General features: G+C 40.7%; 1 protein-coding gene across 5 annotated transcripts in view; it reads left to right on the top strand.

The window, feature by feature from the left end:
* ncam2a (neural cell adhesion molecule 2a) overlaps positions 1-19157 on the top strand; it is a 148239-nt gene that overhangs the window by 97129 nt on the left and 31953 nt on the right. For all 5 annotated transcript variants that reach the window (XR_013303645.1, XM_077611970.1, XM_077611961.1 and 2 more), the window contains exons 2-5: positions 11043-11117; positions 15476-15682; positions 17410-17553; positions 18159-18296. Coding sequence is in view for 4 of the 5 variants with exons in the window: in XM_077611970.1 (XP_077468096.1) it covers positions 11043-11117; positions 15476-15682; positions 17410-17553; positions 18159-18296 (564 nt within the window). In the remaining variant the exon portion in view is untranslated. The remainder of the gene's footprint in view (positions 1-11042; positions 11118-15475; positions 15683-17409; positions 17554-18158; positions 18297-19157) is intronic.

Genomic DNA, 19157 nt, shown 5'->3' with positions numbered 1-19157 from the left:
TTCTCAGGAAATCATTTTGAATATACATTTCCTAAAATAATGGGAAATTATTTAAAATTAAACTAGAAGTAAAAGTGTGTTCCATGGCATTTTCAGGTATTGTTCTCTAAGCCCTCTAGTCTGTCCAAGGCACTTAGAATTTCACATAAGTCTTCTAGTGTTGTTTTTTCTCAGTGTCAGACATCAATCCCCAGCTTTGATAAATTACATTGCGTGTCCAAATGGCTACTACTTTAAACGCAAGGATAAAATAAAAAATATAATAAATTGGCAGCACATTGTAGTACGCGCTTGTATTTAGAAATATGTCCAGCGGGGGGCAGTACATGCCCTTGTTATTCCTAAATGAATGTTATCTGTAACGGGCCGTATATGGCCCGCGGGCCGAGGTTGAAAAACATGTACACAAACGATCCGGGGGCGGGGCGAGCGTGCGAATCCCGTTTCGGCGAAACGTCCGTTCGGCAAACTGTCCTTCGGCCAAACGTCCGTCGGCGAAACGTCTTTCGGCGAATCGTCCGGTCACCAATATGGACAGCATTCAGGGGTGCAAAATAAGGACACTTTGTCCATGAAACCTTAAACTTGCAATTTTCATCCGTTGAAACACAAACATTTCTGTCATCCGTCAGACGTGAAGGAGAGTTGGCACGTAAATACGGCGAGAGATGCTTCCTTAGATGCGTATGCAACATTTAGCTTCACTTTGCCGTATTAATACGGAAGTAATTTAACTTCAGACTCTACCATCTCTTTCTCCTAATTACTTACAACAGGCAGCCACGAATCTGCATTCTTTCATTTGTGATTTATGAGTGCAGATGCAAAGCAATTTCACATACAACATTTCATGCATAAAATGCACAAATTGTAATCAAAATGGACTGGTTGAAATATCATAGTGATGCCCAAGATCATTTCTATGGTCACTGGAGCTTTTAGTTAATATTTAGAACGCTTTCAAACTCACTGTTGTAATGCTGTTCGTGTTATGCATTCATTAAGCCTTTTGAAAGCTCCAGGAAATAAACATGTTTTTTGTGAAAACTTGATGTGGGATTCTTTGGTTCAGAGGATAAAAAAGAATTGGACTTTTTTATGTTTTAGTTTGATTTGGATCCTTTGATAATTTGTATCAGTTCGGGAGATTTAGTGGAGTTAACAGTTTTCTCTGGCGTGATATGAGATGATTGCACCCGGAGCTGGCATCAGGCAGCCCTGGTTGGCCGGATTGTCGCGACAGTTGGTGGTGGCTTCTGTCAGAAAGTGAGCAAGAGTCTGCAGTTGACAAGATGTCTTTGGGAAAAAAAGGAAAATGTAGTTCTTTAACCCTTAGACTGCCTTTTGCACGTTTTTTTGCGAAAAATAAAATGGTCCCATGATAGGCCTAAATAACAAAAATGCCCCGAATGCCAAAAAAATGTTTTGAAAATAGAAATGGAAACAAAAAAAATAATGTTTAATCTGTTAAGTGCTCCCATAGGAAATAATCACCTTCCGCAAAACAGCTGTTCGAATGAAAACAAAAGATAAGTGCAGATGAATATTTTTACTGGGCTTTTTTTCAGCTTTTGAACTCCAAAAAGTTTTCATGGGGCCGAGTAAACTATGGAAAATTCATAGTATTTGGCAGCTCTATATATGTAAAATGCAAATTTTTGGAAGCATAAATCCTCCCATCATCGGGCAGCCAAAGGGTTAAAATCATTGCAAAATGACACAGGCGATTAAACGAGTTGTTTTTATCATGGTTTTAAACAATCCTTATAACTTCCAAACTATAACCACCATCGGGTTCTATACAGTGATGCAATGACCTACAAATACAATTCCCAAACTAGTTCAGCAAAGCTTGCGCATTCATAAAAGCCAGGATGTACCGATTTTTACACCAGTGCGCAGCTGTGTCATTAATAAAGAATAGAGCCTTCATACCCTAAATTTAGCATTAGTTTGTCCACCTAATTTTCGCTGTCAAGACAATGGTGAAACAAATTGCATCACCTTTCATTATGTTGGTAGAAAAAAAATAACAATGGCAAGCAAGAGAGTCCCCCAGCACACTAACAAGCTGTAGCCTGTGCGCTCTTGCCCTTGACGGGCTAACTCTGAACCTACACCCACAATAAGACAGCAGTTAATTATTCAGCCTTGATACAAAGAATCATAAATTGTGCTCTGGGAATAGAAACTGCGCAGGAATAGATTTGAAGGTTTGACCTCAAAACTAGGATGATCTCCCCATACAAATATATTCATTCATTTTCTCCACGGATTATCCTTACAAGGGTCGCCCGGGGTTCTGAAGACTATCCCAGCTGACTTCTGGCACCAGGCAGGGAACACCCCGAATTGGTGTCCAACCAATCAAAAGGCACAATGGGATAAACAACCAACCATACTCATAGCTAAGGCCAGTTTGGAGTGCTCAACCAGCCTAGCTTGCACGTTTGAGATATGGGAGGAAACCAGAGTACCCGGAAAAATCCCACCCAAACCTGGTGAGAACATGCAATCTGCACCGTGTGCGGTCGATTGGTCGCCCGGTCTTTTGGTCGCCGTCTTTTGGTCGCCGGTCTTTTGGTCGCGGTCTTTTGGTCGCCCCGACCGCGACAACGGGCGACCAAAAGACCGACGACCAAAAGACCGACGACCAAAAGACCGGTGACAAAACAAGGTAAAACAACATGGTCTTCGCATCAATAAAAGCCAACAATGGCCATGAGCAATTTCACTGAGCCGACGTGTGAGTGTATAAGAGTTTGTATGCGTTGTCCCTTTTAAGAAGCTACGTCAGTCAGGGTCTTAAGAAGTTCTTCAACAAAAAAACAAAAGTCCGGCAAATTTGGAGCTTTTCTTTAGCCTAATAATTAATACGGTATTAAGTATGACTAAATAGTAATTTGCAGTTTGTATTTAGGGAATTTGAGCAACGATTTAAATGGTAATAATCACTTACCTTCCGGGCGACCAAAAGACCGGCGACCAAAAGACCGGCGACCAATCGACCGTGTACCAAACTGCACACAGTGAGGACCCACCTGGGATCAAACCCTCGACCCCAGAACTGTGAGGCCGACACGCTAACCACTCACTCACCGGGCCACCTATACAAATATATATTTATTCAGATACAAGAATTTCAGTTTTATAATTTTCACAGGGAAAAAAATGTCATCTGTTCAAAATATTGAAAATTATATTAAGAAAAAAACATGGAAGAAAAAGACAGCAGCGACAGCCTGAGTGGCGACTTGAAAGACCTTCCGCTTGTAATAAATCACAGTAGGATGAGGCAACAGACATTCCTTGCTGAAGAAAAGTGATTACGTTAAGGTCAATTCCACAAACAAGCGAAGGTCACTGAAATTTTCAGTGCGAGTCTACAGCCACAGTTAGCTTTTTTTCTTTCACCGGCAACCATTACCACCTCAGTTTTACTCACACATTGAAATTATTTTCCAGTTGTCTTCCATCCCCTTTTTGTTTTGGAGCTAATAATAGAACTTGACATTGTGCAAACTGTGATATTGGTGTTGTTTGCTGCCATGCTATTTATCCAACGCTGATTGATGACTGTCTGTTTTTGGAAACACATACGCTGCTGTCACGTTTATCTTTTGTATAATGACTGTTTTTGTTAGACCTGAGTGCAAAAGGTCTAAAAAAATAATCTAAATATTCTAGAACCTTTAAAAAGATATGTTGTTTTCTCGAAAGCGGTACATTTTTAAACGTAAGGGTCAAACAAATATATATGTATATTTTTTATTTAAAAAGAAATATTTTAGAAGAGAGCTCACGATATTACAAGAGAGTATTTTAAACCTACAGCTATGAATATGATTCTATTATGGGATGTACCTTCCCAATTATCATACAGCTAAAACCTGACCTCCCATTGTTTGCAAGCAAGACCAAAACATTTATCCCTTTTGCCTCAAAGCTTCTTTCCCAGGCTGGACTACAACTGCTGACCTCCACTTTGTGTCTGAACTAATCTGCGGTGATTAGATAATGGCAATGTTATCGCCACTAGCAGGATGTGACCCATAAAATAACGCGTTTGCCCCTTTGCATTTTTAGTCCTCAAAAAGTAGCAAGGCACAGCAAGTTCGAGATCCAACAAAAAGACAACTATTTTCTACTTTATTAGAACTGTGTGAAATTCCATTTACTACTTAACTGCAAGTCAATGTTGCACGGTCATGATTACCGAAGTCACAGTTTTTATAAGTACATTTTGGGACTGTTTTTAAAGGCAGAATTGTCAAAGTGAGTCTATTAGGCCTGCTACTAAATGGAAAACAGTTGCTCACCAAGGATGTGCAAAGAGTTTAGTAGATGTTGTGCTCAGAGGAAGCTAAATTATATATCAATACTTAATGTAGTAGTTTTGTCAACAGGAGAAGCAAACACTGTGCTATCTCAAGCAATTACTTCCCATGTCTATGCATCTGTCAGGATTGAGAACTAAGCATAAGATCATCATTTTCTGCGGCCCTCCCATTACTGTGGAGGGAAATAGATCCTTTCATGTTCCTTTTCATATTATTCTTGTCTTCTATTTCAAAACTCCCATCGGTCTTTGAGCATTAGAATTACAGCATGGCTATGTTTTGGGTTTGAGTTTGAAGTTCGCGAGAAAATAAATGTTCGCCACTCAACGGGCAACGTGGATAAATTGGACTCAACGCTCTTGCTGCGTTGCGTGTGAGCTTTTATTACTATTTCCATGTCTCTGGCTATATAGTAACTTGCAGATTGCCCCCCAATCAAAAATGTATTATACATTTAAATACAGAACATAAATATAAAATCATAAAAAATATCATTATATTTTTATGATATTAATATTATATCTGTAATTGCACCTGTGGATGAATTGCATTCACTGTTGGTAGTGACTGCACTGGTTATATATTTAAAAATGAACGACAAGCAGTTATGACTTTCATTTCTTGCGCACTTCTACGGAAGCGAGCCGCTTCTGCCTTTATCGTCACAATATATTTTTACAGTTCAATAAAATTGCAAGTACAATACATTGTATGTGCAGTCTTAAAAGCATATCCAGACTATAGTATAGTATATATCAAATTGGTCAATGAGCAGAAGCGAGCCACAAAGTATGTATTTTTTTCTTCTTTTTTTTCTGAGTGTCTGGTTAATGTCGTGTGCGGTCCATTGGTCGCCGGTCCTTTGGTCGCCCCGACTGGGACAACGTGCGACCAAAAGACCGGCGACCAAAAGACCGGTGACAAAACAAGGTAAAACAACACAGTTTACGCATCAATCAAAGCCAACAATGGCCATGAGCAGTTTCACTGAGCCGACGTGTGAGTGTATAAGAGTTTGTATGTACATGCGTTGTCCCTTTAAGAAGCAATGTCAGTCAGGGTCTTAACACGTTCTCCAACAAAAAACAATAAAAGTCGGGGAAATTTGGAGCTTTTCTTTAGCCTAATATTTACTAGGGCATTAAGTATGACTAAATGGTAATTCGCAGTTTGTATTTAGGGAATTTGAGCAACGATTTAAATGGTAATTATCACTTACCTTCCGGGCGACCAAAAGACCGGCGACCAAAAGATCGGCGACCAATCGACCGTGTACCGGTTAATGTGTGGTTTGGCTGCATCAAGCACAAAGATTGGATTTCTTGAGCTCGCCTTTAGGCTTTTTATCGTGGCAATGTGCCACGCTTCGGTTTTACTCAGTTACTTGGCATAATTGACCCATGACTCATTTGTTCCAATGGCAGACTGTCTCCTCCTTCAGGTTTTTGTATTTTTAGCCAAGAGAGTGAATCGTAAGAAAAAGAAGTGGTCATGGAACGGGCATTAAAAAAAGGACATAACTATTAGATTAGGTACGGTGGGTTTTCCTTCCGTGGAGAAATACAAGGTGACGGCAAGGCTACAAAAATAGCAACATTCTTGAATGTAGAGATTTGGGGCGAAGGCATTATTGCGCACCTGCAGGCTTCTTACGTTTCTATATATATATTAATACAATATCCAGGCAAATTGGATTTTTCTGATGTGACTTTATACTTTCAGCTGAATCTGGAAAAATGTGAGCGGGGATAAAGTAGCATACAGTATGTGTGTGGTGGGGTGAAAAGTTCCCATCTTCTCAATCGCTCCAATTTCCTTCAACATCGAGAAGTCCATGCAAGCAATTGAAATGTCATAGTTGCATTTCTCCTCTCTTGTTTCATTTTTAACGGCTGATTGCACGGCCCTCATGACAGCCATTGAGCCCTCAACGTGGCCCATTGTTTCAGGTTTGATTCTCTGACAGAATGGTCTATTAGGAAAATCGCTCTCATTATCTTGCAGCCTCCTAAAGTGACATGAGAATAACTTCACTCAACAAAAAAACGCACTTTGTCTCCAATATTGCCTGATTTTAATGGTTACCCAAAAATTAAAACGACTAAAAATAAAACAAATAAGCTGATGTTTGCCAGGTCAATCAAATTCAGATAAAAAAGCAGGAGTGGGAGCTGGCAGTGAAATGAGAAAAAAAGCCTTTGTAGTAGTAATATGTCACATTTTCTCAGTGATAAGGGATCAACACTATTACATCCGGGAGCTTTTTGATTTTATTAATATGTTGTTTCTCATCTCACCAATGATGTTTGTTCCTCACCATCTCTGTCACTTGAAGTTTCCCCACTAAGATCTGTTCTTTCATCTGTTTTTGAATATTAGTGACAGTTGAAACTCCAAATGGAAAAAGAAAAAGCAAAACAGTGATGATAAAAGCCAGCCAATATTTCTGAGAAAAACAAACTGTCGGAGCAGTGAAACCAAGGAATCTAAATGTGGATGAAACTAAAAACATGAACTGACACATTAACTGTAGGGCGGCCCGGTGGAGAGAGTGCTTAGTGCGTCGGCCTCACAGCTCTGGGGTCCTAGGTTCAAATCCAGGTCACGTCCACCTGTGTGTAGTTTACATGTTCTCTGCGTGTGTTTCCTCCGGGTACTCAAGTTTCCTCCCCACATTCCAAAAACATGTCGTGTGCAGTCGATTGGTCGCCGGTCTTTTGGTCGTGGTCTTTTGGTCGTGCTCTTTTGGTCGTGGTCTTTTGGTCGCCCCGACCGCGACAACGGGCGACCAAAAGACCGGCGACCAAAAGACCGGCGACAAAACAAGGTAAAACAACACGGTCTACGCATAGATAAAAGCCAACAAAGCCATGAGCAGTTTCACTGAGCCGACGTGTGAGTGTAAGAGTTTGTATGTATACATGCGTTGTCCCTTTAAGAAGCTACGTCAGTCAGGGTCTTAACAAGTTCTCCAACCAAAAACAATAAAAGTCCGGGAAATTTGGAGCTTTTCTTTAGCCTAATAATTTCTAGGGCATTAAGTATGACTAAATAGTAATTCACAGTTTGTTTTTAGGGAATTTGAGCAACGATTTAAATGGTAATTATCACTTACCTTCCGAGCGACCAAAAGATCGGCGACCAAAAGACCAGCGACCAATCGACCGTGTACCCCCTAGGTATGGGTGTGAGTGTGTAGGCCACGATTCAGGGTGTCCTCCGCCTCTGGCCCGGAGACAGCTGAGATTGGCTCCAGCACCCCCGCGACCCTAATGAGGATAAAGCGGTTCAGAAAATGAGATGAGACATTTACTGTACGTAATAATGTTGATGAGCTTTTGAGTAATTTAACAAATTAAATACAAAAAAGTTTAAATTCCTCTCCAGACGACTCAGAGGATGATGAACTTTCATAGACTCAAACCTCGAGGCTCATTTCATTAACTGACTGCGTGAAGTGCACACTCAGCCACTGTGATGAGCCACAAATTCCATCATTAAAAAAGAGTCAACAAGAGTGAAATCTTAAAGGGGAGCATTACTATTGAGCTGAGATTTCAAAAAAACAGGATAGATGTGTACTATATGATTACCGTGTTTTCAGGACCACCAGGCACACTGTTTTTAAAGGCGCAGTCACAGTTGTGGGTGCAATTTCTGTGATTAACACATACAGGGGTTCTCCTGCCCACCCAACAGGGCTGTGTTTTTTTCACCTGACTTCAGTGCAGGCTGCACGCGTTTGATTCACACTTGTGGTGGTATGATTGTGTGTGTGAATGGTTATCTGTGTCTTTGTATGCCCTACAACCAGTTTAGGGTATAGTCCACCTTTCACTGATGTTAGAAAGGCTCCAGCACCCTGCGACTCCAAGGATAAGCAGTGTTGAAATCCAACGCATAAACAAGACGCTCTGTTTTATTGGTGCAACATACGGTAGCAAGCACGCATGCTTTGTTTTTACAAGGCAGCGGGAACAAATCAGGGTTTAGTTGTGCTTTCTTGAAGCACTGTAGTTAACAATTTTATCACGTTACTCTTTGATCAATTATGCACAAACCCATCCTCAGTTTCTGTATAGCTGCCAGCCAGGGTCCCTCTCATTGTCATACTTGTCACCGTCCAGCTTCTCATAATTGATGCCAAAGCTCAAACAACAATACGAGCAGACATGTTGGCCCAAGCATCCACGATCCATTCCCAAATTGTGGTGTAACTCCGCCATCACTGCCGGCCAGCCTTGGTTCATCAGCAGTCATTTATCGCTCCTATAACGGCTTGCAGCTTAACTTTGAAAGCCCTGTTTACACCGATGAAATGATGGCAAGCTTCACGTACATTTGCAGATTTGTTTTAATTTGGTTCTCCACATCACTGAGCAATTCGTCCATTTTGGAAAACACTGAAGACTTTTAAGACTATCATCGTGAAAACACTGTATATTTAAAGGCATTTGTGTTTTTGCTTGAATAGTGTAGTGTGTCCGTGTATTAAAAACAACACTTTTGGCTCTGGACTTGCAGTGCCTCTTCACTCCTCAGTTTTTACAATCCACTTGTATATTTTCAAAAACAAAATTACTTCAGGATGAGCTGCAAAACCGTGTTGCTCTGATAAATATCTTCACACTGCTTTTATACGTTGCCCGTACTCATGGCTGCAACTAAGCTCTTTATTGGAGAGCAGCATCTTTGCCAGCATGCTGGCTGCACCCTGGGCTCAGTGAAGGGCACCAGGGCCTTATACAGCTTTCATCTTCTCCTCTAGAAACTGTTGCAATCAGCAGGTCAGTTTATACAAGAGTGAACTCAAGAAACGGTAGCGGCAAAAGGGAGTGTTCGCTTTTTAGCTATATTTTGGAAAGATTTCTGTAAAATGTAGGCAGGGCGGTGGGCAACTGGTTAGCACGTCAGCCTCACAGTTCTGAGATTGAACAATCCCAGGTTTGGACCTTCCTGTGTGGAGTTTGCATGTTCTCCCTGGGCTTGCTTGGGTTTTCTCTGGGTACTCGTCCCACATTCCAAAAACATGGCTGGTTGATCACTCTAAATAGAGCTTAGGTATGAATTGTCGTCCTGCAAATGCAATGATTTCGGTGGCCATAATTTGCTGGGATGGCCTCCAGCACCCCCCACAAATCGGTACTCGGACGTTTGGTCGCCGGACTTTTGGTCGCCGGACTTCTGGTCGCCGGACGTTTGGTCGCCCGGAAGGTTATTGATAATTACCATTTAAACTTGTTGCTCAAATTTCCTTTAAATCATGCAGGCTCACTAGACCCAGTAATAAATTTCAACGTATTGAATATTTCGAGAAAATGAATGTTTCTTACTACTGTCAATCCATTTATTCTTTACACTGCTTAACTTGTTCAGGGTCACGGGGTGCTGGAGGGTACACGGTCGATTGGTCGCCGGTCTTTTGGTTGCCGATCTTTTGGTCTCCGATCTTTTGGTTGCCGGTCTTTTGGTCGCCCGGAAGGTTATTGATAATTACCATTTAAATCGTTGCTCAAATTCCCTAAATACAAACTGCAAATTACTATTTAGTCATACTTAATGCCCTAGTAATTATTAGGCTAAAGAAAAGCTCCAAATTTCCTGGACTTTTATTGTTTTTTGTTGGAGAACTTGTTAAGACCCTGACTGATGTAGCTTCTTTAAGGGACAACGCATGTACATAGAAACTCTTATACACTCACACGTCCGCTCAGTGAAACTGCTCAGGGCCATTGTTGGCTTTGATTGATGCGTAGACCGTGTTGTTTTACCTTGTTTTGTCGCCGGTCTTTTGGTCGCCGGTTGTTTGGGTCCGGGCGACCAAACGTCTGGCGACCAAAAGTCCGGCGACCAAACGTCCGGTCACGCGCAAATCTTGTGAGGATAAGCGTCTTTGTGCACAGCAATAATTGATACAATGGTTTGATTTAAGATTATAAATGTCTCTGTATAATTGCCTTTACTTGGTAGGTGCGCTACATTTGAACTGCTGGAGTATAAGTACGTTTGAGAAGAATTGAACAAAACTCGGGTGTTAATTCAACGAGACTGTGATAGTAAAAAAAGCCTGGCTTCAGTTACTGCTGAGTGTTGTAACCCTTCATTTATTTATTTCCTTGTGCTTACCCGTGCAGTTGCCATCTTCTTTTGCACTCTACCCCCTTTCGGTTGTTAGAGCACTGCTCCAACTGCAAGGTTTCCTGCTCACTGTGGAGAATCGATGTTCACTCAACCATTTTATGCGCTGACATTGATAAGCTCTCAATTCATTGTTGCAGGTGTAATAAACTCTGATTCACATGGTTTTCTTTCCTCTGAGGAAATTGGTGGGGATGTTGGACAATTTGCTACTTCTAAGCTTCTACCAAGAGTATGGACGTATGGATTGGACGAGTTTAGTCGTGTTCGCTGATAGTATGAGTGTTCTTTGAAAGTGTGTCATTTACTGAAGAGCTGACTGACAAGCTTGTCACAGATACCAAGTAAATCTTTCTAACATGCTCTGTGTGAAGAGCTGCAGTGTTGAACATTGTTGATCAAAATTGGTCCGTCTCTGGGTGACAACATGTCAGATTGGCACTTTACAGGAAATTGCTCCTTGTAAATGCATTAGAATGCTGGACAACACAAGTCCAGCTCAGCTGAAATTAATACTTTCTGTGTTCCCCCCACCCCTTTTTTCTATATCTTTCTCTATCCCAGCCATCCTGCAGGTGTCCATATCCTTGAACAAGGTGGAATTAAGTGTTGGAGAGTCCAAATTCTTCACCTGCACAGGTAGGCATTGCACTCTTCTGCGTATGCTTGGTTGTCTGCATGCCTGTGTATATACTGTGCACCTAGAAGCAGGCAATGCGGGGGTCTGTTTTTTTTAATGATAATAAGCACCAGTTCCATGCTCCCCATATGGTGAGTGACATTTTGACCACCAGTCTGTCCTCCCCCCCATTGTCCTCCCTAAACCTTCATCAAACGAGGCCGGTGCTGGCAGGTCCGACCTACCACCCGCAGCTTGCCTCTTCTCCTCTGCCAGCCTGCAGACAAGCATAGCCTGAAAAGAGTGTTGGAGGTTTGTGATAAGAAGCTCTTTTCAACCCACAGTATCATCCTAACTAAATTTGCACACAATTCTGCCAATTGGAGCCCATCACCATTCATATATCACTTTTAAAATAGTATACCCTAAACACCTGCTACATCAATTCATGTGTATGTATGCATATATACATATCAGTGGCGGTCTGTGCATTTTCTCGTAGCGCCTTCAACGGGTAAAATCCACTTCCTAGCAGCATTTAATGATTAAATACAAATACTGGAGATTTTCAGACATTACAACCGGGCCGGGGGGTGATTTTCCCGGGAAAAGACAGCGATGAAGGTCAATGGCATACCGGCAAACATTGCCCGAAAATGGGGTAAAATCCAGCCGAAAACAGCATTTATTGATTAAATACAAATACTGGAGCTTTTTAGAAGACATCAGAACCGGCCCCGGAGTATCATTTCCCCTGGAAAAAGACAGGGATGAACGCCAATGCGTCCATATGCCAAACGGTAAAAATTGCACTAAAATGGAGTAATATCCACTTCCTAGCAGCATTTAGTGATTAAATACAAACACTAGAGCTTAAATACAAACACTGGAGCTTAAATACAAACACTGGAGCTTTTCAGATATCAGAACTTGGCCCACAATTGAAATATTATTTAGGAATATAGCCATATTTTACTCACCAAAAATCCTTTTTAACTGTACACAATATCCATCCTCCTTTCTTTCTTCCTTCTTTTCTATCGCCATCGAAGCTAATGCTGAAAGTCCAGCCGGTCCTGTCGTATTTCTGGCATAGTCCGTCTTGAAAATGGCTTTAAATCAACACGACAATATATTTGCTTGTGCAGCCCGCTCCAAATACAGTTTGGTAGCTCTGGCTAATGACTAGCCTCATAGTTGGTGAAAGCAATGACGTATCCCTACGCCTGCGACAAGGCAATGACGTATCCCTACGCTTGCGACAATGCATTGTGGTGTTGCCAACTCGAAATCTGATTGGTTAAAGGAACAATCTTATCGACGCTTGTTTAAAGCGGCAGAGCCCGCAGAACTGATTGTGAAGGCCTTGAGGCAGATTTCTGACCCTGGCAACAAATAATGGCTGAAATGTGATTAGTTAAATGCTTCAATATGAAAACACACATCTGGAAGCAGTGCAACCAGGGGGGAAAGCAATGAAAGGAAGCTAACAGACAATTTTGAATTATTTAATAAGTATTGATGGACAAAATATAATATATGGTTCAGATATTTCTTAGGCCAGCAGAGAAGGCCTTGAAGGCCCTGAGGGCCCACCACTGATACGTATATATGTATATGTATATATGCATGTATATACATGTGTATATATGTTTATAAATAATATACATATATGTATATTTATTCAATTCCAGATGATAATTTCTAATTCTAATTTATCCATGCGCTTACTGTGCAAAATAATTTGTCTTTTCCCAGGGGTTGAGAGATGAAAATGGTGGCTTTTAGAAAACAAGCACCCCAATCATTTAATAAAATCATTGAGCTTGACACACTTAAGAGAATTTATGTGATGTAAAACAAGCAGGTTCAGTGAAGCGAGGTTGAGCATGACAGATATGAAGGTGGTTAAACTGACATTATAGCATGTGTAACCTCTCCAATTACTGAAGTGGCATCACGCCAGAACAAGTGTCAACTGCTGAAACACGAGGAACGTGCTTGTAAAACGCCTTCATGTCCGCCTTTGCTATTGTATGAGCTGTATTGAGGACAGCTGAGAACAACATTAACTAGAACATTGTCACTTAGTCAACCAAACAAGATGGTATTAGATTGATACTGTGTGTAGGAAAACCTGGGCTCTTTCCACGGGTAAAAAAATGCAATTTTATGTTGTTGTAATTAGAATCATATTAATGTAAATATCTGTTGGAAGGGTCGAGCTGTAGGGTTCATTAGCCATTTCCGAAAACCAACTGTCAGCTGTCAGAGTGCTGCCGTGTAAAAGAATTCCAATCAATAATAAAGGCAGAGCTTACGCAGAGTTGAAGAAATGGCTGATGGTGTTTTCCACAAGTTACTGCCGTGGAGACGGCGAGAAGCTCGGCTGGCTGTGAAAAACAAGGCAGCATGGCACACATCCTTGTCTTGTCATACCATCTGAATTAAATGGCCTGTCACCACGCGAACCGCATCAGCTTTAACATACGTATTTAACTGTCACATTGTGGCTGACAGGTTTAAGGTGATAAGATTCTAATAGGTATGACATGAGCGCTTTGGCGACATTTATCAGTTGGAGACCTGCAAAAAAAAGGAGAAAAACCTGGAAGCAATTTAGGCAGATCTATGGTTGTGTCATCACATTTATTGTTAATGATATGCAGGTTCACACATTGAGGATGTGATGTGACATGACATGACAAAACAGTCTCAATGAGATCGATTAGGGAACCGACCATAATGCAAAAAAATGTAATTGGAGTTTTTTTTAAGCCTGTTAAGTCTAGAGAGTGTGACATTAACCCAATATAGAATTAGTCAAGTGTGACTTCACTTAAACAGTTTCCTTGTGGTATGATTTAGCAGTCTTGCCATTTTGCTTAATTTACATCGTGAGAAGTGAAAAATATGTTTACTCTCATGACAGTATGAGTGAGAACTGTGAGCATGATCTCGTGATGCTGCTCAAAAATGTATTATTTTGAAATGTTTAAATTTAACACTATATTTTTACTACTAAATGCATTCTGTTGGAAAATGTGCAAAAACCAAATAAAAATAATGTAAGCAAAACACATTTAAAACAAAAATAGAACACAACAGTAAGAGTACTGAGAGAATTACTGAGAAAATTATTATAGATGATTTGGGGGGGGGGTATTTTCCCTTCTAGATAACCTCCTACTTGACAAAAGCTGTATTGTTGCTTTCTCTCACACACCTTAACATTATCTGTACAGTGACTAGAACTGGAGAGAGACTGCAGGTGTAAGCAATGTCATTTCTGGCTCTGGATAAAGCAATGCTATTATATGCATTCTATTGTGTACATTAATGTCAAAGACACCTAAGAACGGGCACATGCAAAAACGATAACCATTGTTAACAACACTATATTTTGTTACATGTGAGCTGTCATATGGAGGATTTTTCCCTTTTGACTTGTGTGCAAGATTGAATTATTTTTGCTGTCTAGTGGTAGAGAACTGCATTAACATAAGAAAGAGGCAATTTCAAATACAGGCAATGTATGTTTGGAAAAATGGATCTCAATCTGTTATAGTTTATTTTGGGACCATGCAAAATGTTGAGTATTTAAAACAACCTCACAATTTTCCTGTTCGCTTAATGTTGATAGAAAACATCTAGTTAGTTTCGCCATATTTGCAATGTAAAAAAAAGTATTTCATTTTATTGAATCCCTCAAGATACTAGAAGCTCACACTTAAAAGAACAGTGCAAATAATGTGTATTTAATCATTATATTATGATAAAAAAATCTGTTTATATTAATTACATTATTTATTTAAATCAAAATTACAAAGTGGAATATTATAGAGTAACTTTTTCCCTTATTTAAAAATTTCAAACGCTTGCGTTGTGCAGTATTTTTGGTTTATGCTGGCTTGGTTTTTAAACATTAATGGCAGTTCTGTACATTTTAGATGTAAATGTTTAGTATGAATTTTATCTGCAGGGTCGCAGAGCAAATTAAACTTGTAACTCAAGGCATCAATTTCTGCAACTTCTGGGGGTCCTATATACAGGTTTTAGCCAATTTTGAGATTGGTCTTCCTTCAAATAAGAGTCACAAAGAAGTAAGGAAACCACAATAAAAAGAAAAAAAATCATTATCCTCTGATGTGCATTAAAAGGTATCACATAGAATATTCTTGAAAATGAGAGCCCAATCTCGAAAATTACACACGTTGCCATTGATTCAAAGACCTGCGCTGACAAATTCAAAATGAGCTAATTATAGGGAACCCTTTGTTCCTTCTACTTGCCCTGCAAGGAAGATAGTATGTTCCTCAGTTAATTATGCTGCTTCAAGCAATCTTCACTTCTTTCCAACTTTTGTTTCCTGATAAAGCGATTGGCGAGCCAGTGAGGCTGGAATGGTACAATCCTCAGGGCGAGCGCATCGTGGCCTCCAAGCGAATGGCGCTGCACACGGAGACATCCCGATCCCGGCTCATCATCTACAATGCCATTGTTGAGGATGCCGGTATCTACCGCTGCCAGGCCACTGAAGCCAACGGTCACACGGCGGAAGCCTCTGTCGTGCTTGAGATTTATCGTAAGCATTACACGCATTTCTTTGTCTACTGCTTGGACCATCACTTAAATATTGTCATGTTCTTTAATTATCCACTACCTAACAAGCATGTTGCAGCTCTGTAAAGCTGCATGTTTTTAGGATTTTGAAACCATCTTGTGTGTGGAGGATTATGTTTGCCCGTCCATGTGTGTGTGTTCCGTCTTGTAATTAAAGTATAATGACTTCGAGCCACGCAATGGGACTCTGATCCTGCCAGGCATAATGAAGGATATGCCACTGAGGCCAACCTTTCTTGCTGAACCGGCACTATTTCCCGGCAAAAACATAATGTTACGAGGCACTAAGGAAAGGTGGAAGTGAAGCGTTGTTCAGTATTTACACAGACAGGTTCATTGTGTGGAAAGTATCATTAGAACCACCACGGATATGGCCCCACATTTTTGCTGTATTGGCAACCAAGACTTTACACGTTTTGCCATGTTCAAGAGAGGAAATGTCACGTTGTAGTAGGATCTTTCACAAGCGTAAAGGTCGGTATGTTTTATGAGATTCTCTCGTCACCACAGTATGGTGCCTTTTTTTTGGTATACCGCGGGAGTTGGAGTGGCATGGAGGAGCCTGACGTTTGTGGGTGTGTTTTTTGATCCTTTGCGACCATGCCAGAATGATGATGCTGTCTTCAGTGGTGCGTCTACTTAAGAAATTAACTCCTGCTTCCATGGCAACAGTCTCTTGCCAACCTCCGGTATACATCTACATGAATATCTACCTGAAGCTTTAGCCGCAAGCCACTCAAAGACCCCTCAGGCAACAGGCAGGCCCAGACATTACTCAGTGTTTGACATGAAATTCGTTACTGGCGAGAGGAAAAGTGTCAACATTCTGTCAGGAAGATCTGACAACTCCATGACAGCAGGTTCTAATTATGCTGCCCAAGCTGGCACCTGCATTGAGAAAAGAAACCTGGCCTGGTGTACCTCACACAGAGCTGTGACATTGCTTTACTGGTTGATATTAAAATGGGCTCCAGGACATCCTGCGACACTTGTGAGGATAAGCGGTATTGGAAATGAATGAATGCACATTAGAGCGCAATTGTACATGTGAAAGCACCAAATTGATGTCTCTAGACAACTGCGCTATTTCACCTTGCCAGTGTCACGTCTGTGTGCCGCCTAATGCTGCTCATGAGAGGATTATTCCATCCCTAAGGCTCCTTTGCTATGGAGGATGTGGAAGCAAACAAACAGAATGAGGCTTTGTGCTCTTAACACCAAATAAGAGGAAGAACATGAGCGATAAGTCTCAAGAAAGTGCTGGAGTATTCATGTGGAAGTATGTATACAAGGTGGTTTGACGTTTATGACAATACGGACATGCTAAACACCTCCAAATTGTTAATATTGTAGCTTGTTACTAGAGAAGACCTTGGCTTCCAAATGCAATTTAAAGTGAATGGCAGGTTGAAAGAACTGAAAAAAACATCGACACAGTGGATACATATTTTAGTGTCCTCTATTCATTTATTCGACTATTTCTGATGAAAACACACTCATGCCCCCATTTTGGGAAAAATGCAATTGTTTGGCTGTACTGATTTTTGGTGAGTCAAAGAAAACACACAATCTAGCAGAATAGAAAAAGTGCCTAAAAATTCCCATTTCCATTTTATTTAATTCTAATTGAGCACTAACTTTTTGTCTGATTTTACAATGAAAAATAGCAAAACCTGTTTAATCTTGCAGAGAGGCTGACCTTTCGAGACATTCAGTCACCTCAGGAGTTTCGATATGGCGAGATGGCAGAGGTGATCTGCGATGTCATCAGTTCGCCGGTGCCTGAAGTTGTGTGGTCCTACCAGGGCAGAGAAATCACTGAAAAGCACCACAGTAAGTTCAGAAGAAGCCTTAAAATGTGGTTAAAATGTGACTATATTTAGATGACGATCAAAATAACAAATCAAAAGTAATTTACCCCAAACCAATTCAGCTATTTATGTGTAAAGATGCTTACATATACAAAATTTGTTTCCCCCGCTTGGTGTCTATTGTTGGCTGGGCTAGGCTCCAGCACCCCCGCAACCATTGTGAGGATAATAGATATATATAGCAAAGGAATGAATGAATTATACAATATATTCATTCATCTTCAAAGACTCTTAGCGAGCCACGGATGTGCTGCATATGCCAGTCAGCAATAGGCGGGGTACATGGGATCAGTTACCAGCCAATTTTTGGAATGTATTTATAGTCCCATTTTTTTTTGATCCCACATAATTAAATCATTTATTCTGGAGAAATATGATAGTGTTATTGCAAACACAATGACAATGTTTATCTGTGTTTCTGTTGTTGTTGTTGTTATCTAGTAGATGTGCCAAAAGTAAAAATGACAGCTAGGGTAGTGTGACAATTTCATTTTGCAGTTTCCATAAACAATCTTATCTAGCCTTTTTTTTGTCTTGTTTCCTTGTTTTTTATCTGGTGTGGTGCAGGCAGGCTAAAGGTGCTGGCAAACAACAGCCTGCAGATCCACAATGTGACCAAGGCAGACGAGGGCGTATACCGCTGCGAAGCCAGCGTGGAGGCTCGTGGCGAAATCGACTTTGTGGATATCGCTGTGGTAGTCAATGGTGAGTTAGATGAAAGGTAAATCTTTGGCGCACAATGTTCTTCAAGTTCAGCGTGACACATCGTCTTCGGCTGTATTCACACTAGGAAAGTCCATAATTGGGTTTCTTTTCTCCGAATCAAAATACGGACCCTTAATTTTGATGAAATACGTACCCTTTTTGGTTTGGTGCATTTTTTTTCACATTGAAATTCTAGCTAGTGTGCTAGAACTTGAGAACAAACCAGTGCATGCGCAAACATTCTTCAAACTTTGGACAAATTGGTCCAGACGGGATAAAATGGTAGAATACAAAGGTAAGAAATGACAGCGCTCTGACGCTAATCAGACAAAATTTCTCATAATGCCTGGGACTACAGAAGTTATTAGATGCAAAGAGCTGTATGATTCCATAACTGGTTCACACCATCGTGCAGATGTGGACCACCAAAACAAATAGCAGTCAAAAATGTTAAATGTATTTTTGGAGATCAACCAAATCTGTCTAAAAAGAAACAACACACACAAAAATACATGCTACTTTACATAAAAATAACTAAGATCAATATAATTCTCTAATTCTATGGAGAAGTACAGCCTGTACAGCATGGGCAGGACCATACACAAGCAGCAATAGAAGGAGTGGATTGCTTGGAGGCTCAGGTACATTAAGTGGTTTTATCAATCAGCTGTGGACACTGTTGCTTGGGGATGTAAAATAAACAAAGTGATGGAAGGTGGAAAAAAAGCAAAAACACAGTTTTGTCTGTAGACCTCGGGAGGAGCTTAGAAGAAGAATAACGACCAGGGCTCCGCAGCTCGTGGCCATCTTCCCTATGTTGAGATCAAAATGGATTTTAAAATAAATCTTGCCACGACAGCA

Source organism: Stigmatopora argus, chromosome 1 (genome assembly GCF_051989625.1).
Source record: "Stigmatopora argus isolate UIUO_Sarg chromosome 1, RoL_Sarg_1.0, whole genome shotgun sequence".
NCBI lineage: Eukaryota > Metazoa > Chordata > Actinopteri > Syngnathiformes > Syngnathidae > Stigmatopora > Stigmatopora argus.
The sequence above is the reverse complement of the archived record's forward strand: the minus strand, read 5'-3'. Positions and strand labels throughout refer to the sequence as shown.